The 11,128-nt window shown below is 32.2% G+C and overlaps 2 protein-coding genes across 3 annotated transcripts; both read right to left on the reverse strand.

Moving 5' to 3' along the window:
- Positions 1-1,995: 1,995 nt before the first annotated feature.
- On the reverse strand, positions 1,996-5,240 carry LOC112325286 (high mobility group B protein 7). Its single transcript, XM_024591336.2, has 7 exons — positions 5,092-5,240; positions 4,818-4,979; positions 4,564-4,651; positions 4,389-4,475; positions 3,569-3,613; positions 2,596-2,684; positions 1,996-2,482 (listed from the first exon to the last, which is right to left on the reverse strand). Exons 1-7 carry the CDS (start codon positions 5,166-5,168, stop codon positions 2,443-2,445), a joined length of 588 nt encoding a protein of 195 aa, XP_024447104.1. The 5' UTR covers positions 5,169-5,240; the 3' UTR covers positions 1,996-2,442.
- Positions 5,241-6,889: 1,649 nt separating this feature from the next.
- Positions 6,890-10,816, reverse strand: LOC7453576 (WEB family protein At2g40480). 2 transcript variants are annotated; one of them, XM_002325778.4, is made up of 3 exons: positions 10,426-10,816; positions 8,264-8,603; positions 6,890-8,143 (listed from the first exon to the last, which is right to left on the reverse strand). In XM_002325778.4, exons 1-3 carry the CDS (start codon positions 10,696-10,698, stop codon positions 7,140-7,142), a joined length of 1,617 nt encoding a protein of 538 aa, XP_002325814.2. In that variant the 5' UTR covers positions 10,699-10,816; the 3' UTR covers positions 6,890-7,139. The 2 variants fall into 2 exon arrangements, with proteins under 2 accessions (XP_002325814.2, XP_024448347.1); XM_024592579.2 differs by having other exon boundaries at positions 6,890-8,603; positions 10,426-10,807.
- Positions 10,817-11,128: the final 312 nt, after the last annotated feature.

Below are 11,128 nucleotides of genomic sequence, written 5' to 3' on the forward strand. Positions count from 1 at the left end.
CATCAATATCAAGTTTTTGGGAGTTTTAATCCTAGAATTTTGGTTTTGAATCGAAACCCATTTTGACAAAATCATGTTGATTCTTTGATAATCAAAGTGAATGGATGTTAGATTATTGATCATTTCATGATTTCTAACATGTTTGTGCCTTTGTTTTGATGGTATTAGGTTTGATTGGAATCCACGTTGCTAGGTTTAGGATGAATGTTCTTCATGTTTTTTTATTTTTTTGGGGTTTGATCCGTTTTGTTCAAGAATTTTTGAGTTTTCGTGTTTTTTTTGTTTAATCTGTTTTTTGCTTCGATTTTGTTTTTGGTTTGTTTGTTGGTTGAACCAGGGTCTTTGATTCGATTTATAGTTAAACCAAAGATTTCAAGTCAACTTTGTCGAGTCAAAAGTTAAGACCTTGTTTACCTTGCAATCTTTTTGCTTAAGAGTTTTTTGGTTTAAAAGTGTATTTGACAAACATCTTCTTAAACATGTTTTGACAGTTTTATTATAAAGTAAAATGGATTTTCCAAACAAAGCCTAAAAGACAATAAAAATATATATATTATTTTTTGTATATGGCCAAAAATCCTTAAAATTATTTGAGCATTTTAAAAAAATCTAAAATACTTTGGCATGTTTTAAAAGATGACAGTGCATAGATTTTACAACAAGTTTGTAAAATTCCAAAGCATTTTAGTCTATATTTCAAAAAAATTAAAAATTTATTTTTGGCAAGAAAAATATATTATTCACTTTTAATATAAGGATAAAAAACCTAAAATTAATTAATATCCAAAATATTATTAGGAATAATAATTTATTATTACTCACTTTAATATATGGATAAAAATATATATGAGGTTAATATCCAATATATAATTGGAAATATTACAATTCATTCACTCATAATATAAGGATAAAAAAAAAACTATATGGAATTTTATCCGAGATATTATTTGGAAAGACATTATGGCAAAAAAAAAAATCCAAGTTTATCCTAAAAAAAACCTGAATGATAATTGAGGACATTTCACAATTCCACATCGAGTTCTTGATCTAGAAAACTAGGGTTTGTTCATCGTAGTAAACCCGCTATAGTAGACTGATAGAAATAGAAATATCATCATACCATAGTAAACAACGAGAAAAAACAATATAACCTATCTGAGGTAAGACGTACTAGGGGTGCTAATATCTTCCCTTTATGCAACAAGTCTCTTGTCTAAAATCTCTAAAAAACCAGTTAGGATTCTTACCATAATACTAGGTGACGATTCCTTTATCTAACCAAAAACCATTCCAGAATACCACTCAAAAAATATCAACACGCCCCCACAAGGAGAGTACGATGTGAGTGTTGATCACTTATATAATCTTTTCATTAACATGTTATTAATTAATTGTTTTTATCTTTAAAAAAAGAGAAACTATGTGATATAAAATTTAATTTAAGAAAAGACAAGTATCAACCTTGCAAAATCAAATAGGATACGAGGATCTAAGACCTCCAACCTTAAAAAAAAGTTATCTAATGTTTATAAAGGAGATAAATATTATAAGAATTAAAGTGCTAGAAAACAAAGAAGGCAAAAAATTAAACAGTATTGAAATTAGTAAAAAAAAATTGAAAATGTATATCAAGGCCAACCATCACTCAGGATGTTACTAGGTAATTGTTTTTATCTTAAAAAAAAAAGAAATTACATGATATAAAATTTAATTTAAAAAAATGCAAGTAGTAACCTCATAAAATCAAATAGAATACGGGGATCTAAGACCTCCAACCTTAAAAAAAGGTTATCTACTCTACTACAACACAAGGAAAAGAACATGTTTATAAAGAGAGAAAAATATTATAAGAATTAAAGTGCTAGAAAACAAAGGAGGCAAGAAAATAAACAATATTGAAATTAGTAAAAAAAAATTGAAATTGCAAGGTCGACCATCATTCACAATGAGTGAATGACTATATGACTGTATGACTGTTTATATATTGATATAGAGTTTGAATCCAAGGTAGTTGAAAGATAACATTACTCAGGCTAAACATACAAATAATAATCCGACAAACTTTCTCTAGGAAACATTTCCAGCCACTCCACTCACAACGAATGTTGCAGGCTAAAACCCTTGAGCAAAACACGTTAAATGCACTGGAAATGCCGAGTTAACATAAACATTCACAAAATGCCCTGCATCTCTAGTCCAAATTACTCGGTTGTATTTCAGATCACAGGACCCCAAAATGTAAAAAAATTTAATTCCAAAAGAAAATTGCTAGCTAAATGGTTAGAGCCCTAAACTCCTAACGATACTATACAATAGCCAATCGACTTGCCTTTTAGAAGATAGGTAATGGTAAAAATTCTCCACATTTTCCACCATTTCCAGTTAGGTGGTTCCATTATATCAGTCCAGTGCAAGGGAACCTTTAAATTTGATCTTCAAAATTCAGCCAGAACTCTTAGCCATCCATGTTCTCACCATTTCCCTGAGTCAAGAGGTAAAGTTCAGTGTACTAGAAATGCCATGCTTAAGCAGAAAATGTAGCTTTGTTGGTACTTAAAGACAGTCAAAACCAGAGCATAATAGATGAGGTGGTACCATTCCCATGTGTTCAAGCTCTCAAAATCTTTGTACTGAAAACTATAACAGCTGTCAGAGTTGTCGCAGTGTTCATAGTGTTCATAGAACTGCCAAGGACTCAAACAAGAATAATCAGGAGATCACTCATAGACTGATATATAAACAACTACGTGAATGAGAACAATTGAAAGGCAACTGAATTTTATCCAGTGTTGTCAAAAGGCACTTAGGCGCTCGCTTAAGCTCTACAGCAAGGCCACCACGCCTTTATTAACCTCAAACGATGAATTTCAATAAAATGCTGCCTAGGTAAGCGCCTAGCGAGTGGATGCCACAGGCGTTAATGCTAGTGCTTGCTTAAAATATATCTTTTATGATGAATTTTTTCTTTCTTTCTTTAGGGGGTATTTATTTTTGTAAAAAACAAAAATTAGGGTAAAAAAATCATTCAAGTGAAAGAAAAAAACACAAAAAAGACACCTTATAAGAGAAACATCAGCTACACTTTTATTTTTCAACAATGATGTTGATCAGAGGAGAACAGAAGTATAGAAGAAGTCATACTTTAAATTTTTTTTTAGTGCTCTATATTTTATTATTTATCATTTTTTGTTTCTTTCTCACTTATTATTTGACTACTTGCTACTTTAAATTATTTTATTTTATTTTATGGGTGAAAAATACAATTTTATATGATTATGTTATAGTATTTATATTTTATTTTCTAATGATCTAATCTTAATTGGGAAGATATATATTTTAGATTTATATATTATAATATAATATAATTTTTTATATATATATATATATTAATTTATAGCATATCTCCTTGGTTTGTTCAAGGGTGCACCTAGCGCCTCAAGCATTTTACAAGCTTGGCACCTTTTAGCACCTTTCAGCTTTAACAACACTGATTGATTTTATGGAAGATTTGTAAGCCTCAGAAGTATACATTTTATGGAAGATTTGTGAGCCTCAGAAGTAGACTCACCGGATCAAACTTCCCAACTATTGCTGAATCTGCCTCATCGTTTACCTACAAAAAATGATCCCATCAGCTGAATCTTTAAAAAGTTTAAGATTGATAAATATGATGGACCTCCATTGAAAATAGAAGTTCGGTAGTACTGTTTAGAAAGCAGATTGAGTAAGAAGGAGGGGCTAGGTGACAGTATCTGAGAATATATATATCAGCAGATGGGACATGATAAACATAAGCTAATTTATTTACAACAGGTAGACAGATCTCCATTATCTGAAACCATTACCTACACCACTATGCAACTTAACGACATAGATAGAAAGCAAAATGAAAGGGACATGGGAGACGTGGAATAATCCAAAAGTCAGTTATTTCAAGATTATGCATTAATGAGCAGTACAAGTCACCTCCTGGAAATTGCGTCTACAAGCAATTTTGGCATAAGATAGAAAAATGCATCCAAGTTCAGTCTATAAATTCACTGGGTATAAATATTCAATTGTGAGCCCAAAAACAAGGAAACTCTGGGCCAAAGAAGAACGTAAACTGAAATTACAAACCCCCACAGAAAAGAAAAAAAAAATTGATGGGAGTAGGATGGAGACGCCATAACGAGGCCTGTTAGCCACGAAATATATACTTGTGTTCGGTTCCTATACCACAACTTTATAGCTCAAAAACAATCGAATACATAACATTAACAATGTAGTTCTTGCTTCATTTCATCATTGCAAATAAAGATTCCCACTAAAACAAATAGAGCTCGACAGAAAAACGAAATTCAAAGTCTTGAATTAACAATGAGACCTGGCATATAAAGTAAAAATACCTCTGACATATGATCAATATCTTGAATCAAACATTTAACATGAGCCGAGTTAATCTCATCAGCTCTCGTGATGTATGGTTGCCTCTCCTGTACAGCCAAAACAAGTTCGCCTATCAGATAGGATATTAGTCCACTATAGAGTGCAGATGACAGACAACTGTACTTATGATCATACCTCCTTTGACATGTTCCTCCAAGTCTCGAACCCTTTACGATCAATATCAATTATGTTCCAAATCTTGCCAGTCTTCATGAAATCTTCCCTAGAAAAATGTCCACAAAATAAAGCAAATGTTTTCAATTTAAAAGAATCAGTCCTATTAACAGTTTGAATTGCACAAATATGAACAGACAAAAGGGGCACAATCATTGGAAGTTGTTAATTTGTTTTTTAAATGAAAACTAATAAACCCCAAAATGATGTAGTACATGAAGAGACGGAAAGGCGATCTGGGTTGGTCACAAAAGCTTTGTTGGACAACGTTTTGTTTTCCATCCAAGCCTTTGAATCTCTTCACATTGTTTTTGGTTCCAGCTTCACATTCATGCAAATCAGCCAAAGCGATTGCCACCAAAACCCCACAATTGTTGCTGCAATGTGTATAAGAATGAAGAAAAAAAACTACTAGTAATTAATAATAATAATAAAAAAAAAAAAAAAACAGAGAACAAATTAAGAACAGCATTTAATAAGTTTAGATACCAGTTCTCGAAGGCACTTCCATCAGGAGCACGACGGATTCCACGGACCCTTTTGCGGGTTCTTGGCGGGTTCCCCATTAAAGTACCTTTTCAAGCTCTGCAGAATTTTCTACTACTCTTTGTTTGGATTATGGTTCGGGGTAATTTTATAAGTATTTGTTTTTTTTTAAAAAATATATGAAAAAAATATATTTTTTATTTTTTATATTAATATATAAAAATAAAAAATATTTCAAAAATATTATTTTAAATTTTAAAAAAAATATTCGAAATTAAAAAAATAATACTCGCAAACACCCCATTAGTTTGTTATAATTTTATTTATTTATTTTTTATCAAATGTAACGCTAAAGGCGCCAATTAATATTGCGCGGGCCAAAAAGGATAAAAATAATAATCTTAGGTCGTAAAGTGAAAAACTTTTCCCGCGGCTGCGAAAAAAAAGAAGAAAAGGACGAGAAGGTGCATCGACTTCCAACTAGAAGTTGACACGTAAGAAGCATCGAGGTACGTGTCGTGATTTCTGTGGTAAGATAAGAGCACCTGCGAACACGTTCAAGGTATTTTTGTTAACACCCTTCAAAACGATAACATCTTTTGCCCCTGAATGCTGCTCCCCCCGCGCATTCAAAAGTGAAGCAATTGTCCGTTGTTGTACTCGATTAATCCTGATTGTTTTTATATTTTAAAAATATTTTTAAAATAATTTAAATTTTTTTATTTTAAATTAATATTTTTTAGTATTTTTAGATCATTTTAATGTATTTATATCAAAAATAAATTTTTAAAAATAAAAAAAATATATATATTTTTAAATAAAAAAACTTTAAAAATATCATAACTATAATCATAAACACGTAAAGTCTTTAAGTTACTGGGTGTGGACGGAAAATACACGTCTTTTAGCCATCCAAGTAATACTTTATATTCAACCTAATTTTTGCGTCTTCATCTCCAATGGAAGTGCTTAATTATATTTTAGTTAGAATAAATACATAGTAAATAAATAAAATATACAAAGCAAGCATTAAAGAGTATTTTTCTCTAACACAGCCCACGAACAAATGCACATGCCCCAGCTCCGTCACAACCATCTCCTCATTTTATGCACTCCTGTCCGGGATACTTCAGCAAAGTAGCAGTTCATATTTGCCAGAATCTGAATTGGTAAAGTATATCTATGACACAGAGAGTTTTTGGCAGTGTAGTTATAGTTGCTTTTGAAATAACTCTTCGTGTCAAAATACATGCCAATGATTTTTTTTTTTTTTTTTAAAATTCATTTTTGACATCAGCACATTAAAACAATCTAAAACATATTAAATTTTAACAAAAACAATTTTTGAATTTTTTAGGAACGCGGTTTGCACCGTATTCCTAAACATATTCATAAGAAAAAGGCATAAATAATGTTCAATTAGTAGTAAATGTTATGTCACTGCTGCTCCAAAGTCACCTGAGTTGTCTCAAGGGGACTTTCTTGAGCATGATTAGAAAAACAATAGTGAATAATCATCTTAACCTAATAATTTAAATTTTTAGATGGGGTCTTAATATATAATTTATATTATTCTTTAACAAATCCTTTCAAGTGAAAATCATTTGGACTTAAAACTTACATAGACCTACATAATCTTGTGTTTAATTTTTATTAAATAAATAGGAATAGTGAGATTCGAACTCGTGATCATTGGTTATCAAGATTCTGATATCATATCAAAAAATCATCTTAACTCAATAATTTAAATTATTAAATAAAATTTTAAAATATAATTTATATTATTTTTTAATATTCATCAGACTTCCAATGCCTTCCATAGGAAAAATTAATATGAAATACCCAGCTCAGAGTACGAGCCAAGTTCCAGGGACGATAGAGCAGCAAGTACACCATACAAAATACATCATCTATCTCTAAGAGAAAAAAGGATACAAACCTACAAGGGGATACATTAGCAGCAGCACAAGCAAGCTAAAATCATAACTCCAAACCAATACAAAGTAATTAAAAACATTTCACTACACAACCAGAAACTGATTTACTGCATCTTAATGCATCTTCATATTGTTCAAATCTTGCATCTTTTTCTTGCCTGGTTTTGTCATGGGCAGCGATATATGAATGAACCCGAACTTTCTCCTTTGTGTATAGAACTGCTGCTTCTGTTCACCTCCATGTTTTTCAACTCTTGGATGAAACGTTAGATCCTCCCTCAGTTCATGAAGCATTTGACTCAAAGCCACCTTTTGCCTCTCTGTGCCGCCTTCTGCTGGCCTTGCTGCAACATATTCTTCCGCTCTAATTTGCTTCCTGCTCAAAACATCCCTCATCGAAACTGTGGTTCTCAGAACAGGCTTCGGGCCATCACCAATTAGATTGGGGTTGTTCACTTCATTTAATGGAGAATCCTGCCGTTGATCGGATGGATGCAAATGGAAATTACCAAGCCTGGTATGATAATATGCGTCCTGTCCCACTTGATCATCCTCTGGCATCCATTTGCGGATAGCCTCTTCAACAGCAACTTGCTTTCTATTGGCCATCTCGACTTTGTTCAGAGCCTCTTCTAAGGCTTGTTTGCTTAGTTTAACTTCTTCCGTTGCTTCCCTTAGCTTATTTAGAATAGACATTTTAGTAAAGTGAACTTCTTGCTTTGGAAGCTTCAAAGTTTCCACTTTCTTCTGGGAAAGCTCCTCGGCCTTCTGATCTTTAGGATTTAGAGGAGATCTTGCTTCAAAGGAGGGAACTTTCTCTGGTTCTGGCAAGGCATATCCCGATGAGCTCTCATCAGTTGATAGAGCCTTGATTTCTGCCAGGGCAACAGCTTCTGCTGCTCTTGCTGCTTCTTCCATCTTCTTGGCTGCCAGCAACCTCAATTCAGCAGTTCTGATGTTAGTCTTGATGTTTTCAGCTAACATTCCTTTTAAAACTTCCGTTTTTTGGACTTCATCCATTTTCATTAAATACCCTGCCTTGTAATCAGTTTCAACATCATCTGCAATATGCGGCTTCGTTCTTGCTTGCTTCAGCTCTTCCTCCAGAGATAACCCCCCTGCAAATTTTGATGTTAGCCTCTCACGGGTCTTTTTGAGTAAGGTTTTCTCTTTCTTCATTTTCTTATTCAAAGACTCAACAGAAGTTTGAATCACCCCAAGGTCGTTAATGGTTTTACCAAGGTTCAATTTCGCTTGCTTCAACTCCATTAAGATCAGATCAGGCGATGCCGTAGGGCAAGGGCTTAAGCTTATTAACCTCTGTTCGCTGTTGTTGACGTGAAAGCTATAGTTTCCCTTGTTCATTTCTTTGATAGCAGGACTTGACATCGGTTCATCAGGAACTGTCATGCATCTAAGCGCTTCCTTTTGCAGCTGCTGCTTCAACTCTTCAACAACCCTTTTTGTCGTTCCAAGTTCTTCAAGGACATCGAGTGTTTCCAATTCTTTCACAATCAGATGCTTCTCCAATTCTGCTGCTTGCTCCTCCACCTTTTTTATGTCGATATCCTCAACGCCCTGTAGCTCATGGTTATTATCTGAAAGGGAAGGTGCAGAAATACACCATGTGCAAATTGCAATGCATGCTTTAACGATCACACATCAAATTAGGAAATCAAATACCAGTAGATTCCTCATATGAAACCTTTTTAGAGCAAAATATAGGCTCCACGTTGGGTACTGAGACAGTGTGAAGTATTATTGAGAAAGTAGTTTCTGGCAGTCAAAGATTGAAGGAGTAAGGAAGATCAATCTACTAGAAAATTGATCTCTTCAATAAGAATATTCAAAGGGGCTAAATTAGAGAGAAGTTTTGAACTGAAGCATGGTATCTTTATGTAATTTCGAAACCATCGATCTTGATTAAACAGCAATGAACAGTCAGGCAACTATTTGTAAGGGAGGGATCTGGAATTCACATTGTGTGAAATTTTGCTCACATGATGTTTTCAATTTAATTTTTTATAATTATAGAATAAAGTTTTTTTTAAATAAAATTATTATAATGATAATTAAAAGATTATTCCTTTATTCCATGTTTTTATATATAAGATTATAATTTTTATGGTAATATTAAAGATTAATCTATGAGTAATTATATATGAAACTAATATGGAGAAAAAAATTAAAAATTTCTTAGGAATATTCAAGGAGAACAAAATTACTATTTTGTTATTTTTATTCCAAATTTTCTATATAATTTTTTAGTTAATTATTATTTTACTTTTCATAAAGTTGCTTAAAAATTATCAAGTCATGAATTTTTTTATTATTATTAAAACTTGCTTTTCAGATTATAATAAGTTTTTATTTAAAAAATAAAACTTCCAATAAAAAAATCTTTTTTGTCAAAACAAAAAAAAGAAACCCATGGATATGAAAAGGAATATTTGATCAAAGAAATATATATTTTTTTTCTTCTTAACTGGTAATTGAGACTTTTATGAATATTAGTTTTATTTGCCTTTAACCTTTATTCAAAAAACTATTATTCTAATAAAAAAATATTTTATAAGAAACACAAAAAAAAAAAGGAATATTGCCTAAAAACATGTTTTTTTCTTCTTCTAGAACTTAAATATAGCATTATATTTAATATTGATGTGCTTGGAAGTTAAATAGTTTTTTATTTAACCTTTAAAGACACAAATTTCCGGTAAAATAACTTGTTTTTATAAAATTTAAACATATTATTTTAGAAAAGCAGACTTGGGAGGCTATAGGTGTAGTTTACCCAACATTAGAATGAACTAAATCTATATATATATATAACATTGTTGATGTTTTTCAATTGAAAATATATTAAAATAATTTTTTAATTATTAACATAATACCTTAAAATTATTAAAAAATATATTTAAAAAACATTAATTTAATATTTTTTAATAAAAAAAAATTTAAAAAATAAAAGCTGCTATAACATCAAATAAATGAATTAATTGAGAAGAATTTTTTGTATGGGATTGTGACCTAAAATGTGATCATTGTCACCTATATATATATATATATATATATATATATATATATATATATAATGTTTTTTTGTCCACTATATATCTTGATTTTGTACGTGATTCAACCAATAGCCATTCTTCATCTACCAACAAATTTATTGATATAAAAACAAATTAACGAAGAAATAACACATTTTTTTCCCATATTTTATTTTTAGTTTAGCAATGGACAAACAGCTCATCGATCTTGCTCACACGCAACAAGAATCAAAACCTTAACATGACTAATTCTCAAACTGCCAATTCAACACCACGTTGAAAAAAAGAATTTAAATTATGATCAATACGAGAAAATAAATAAAGAAAAAAAGAAATGAATTACTTACATAACTTTCTCCAATCCTATAGTAATAAGGCACCCATGGCCCGCTTCCACCGAACCGTGTCACAGCCTCCTTGACCGATCCAAACGGAGGAGACGTGTCGATCTCTGCTCTCAAACCAACCTTCCTTGTCCCCTGGTTACCTTCATTTCCATTCTGTTCATTGCAAAACCTGAAATTCTCAGAACCCTTTTCGGGCCTTATTTCCCGGATCCCTGGCGTGCCGGGAACCGCTTCAGCAACAGAGTATGGAGACTCAGGCTCAGGCTCAGTCATCTCCGGAATGGCAGGCTCAAGTTCAGCTGATGGTGTGTGGTGTTAAATGTAAAAGTGAAAGGAAGGGCTTTAATAGGGTCTAAAGAGAGAGCCATGATGGGCATGCAATCTTTAGAGTTTGTGTGTGATGATGGTGTTTGTGGTCCGACTCAACAACTCGGGTCGAAAAAGCAGCGAGACAACCCGGGTCCACTGTCCACTCAGCTGAGTCTGGGCTTTCATCGTGTGAGGTTGTGTTCACGACATGGTGGAGTTCATTGAGGTGGTCAAAGCTAGGAGTTGTGAGAGAAATAAAAGAAGAGGCAAACAACTAATAGAGAAATCACACGTGGATGGGTGTAAGTGAGATTGAGAGCTTGTTAGCCTTTAACCAGTGCAGCGTGAAATGCGGATTTTACTTTGTAATAAAGTGAATTGGAAGGTGAAGCCA

This window comes from Populus trichocarpa, chromosome 19, assembly GCF_000002775.5.
Source record: "Populus trichocarpa isolate Nisqually-1 chromosome 19, P.trichocarpa_v4.1, whole genome shotgun sequence".
In the NCBI taxonomy this organism is placed as follows: Eukaryota; Viridiplantae; Streptophyta; class Magnoliopsida; order Malpighiales; family Salicaceae; genus Populus; species Populus trichocarpa.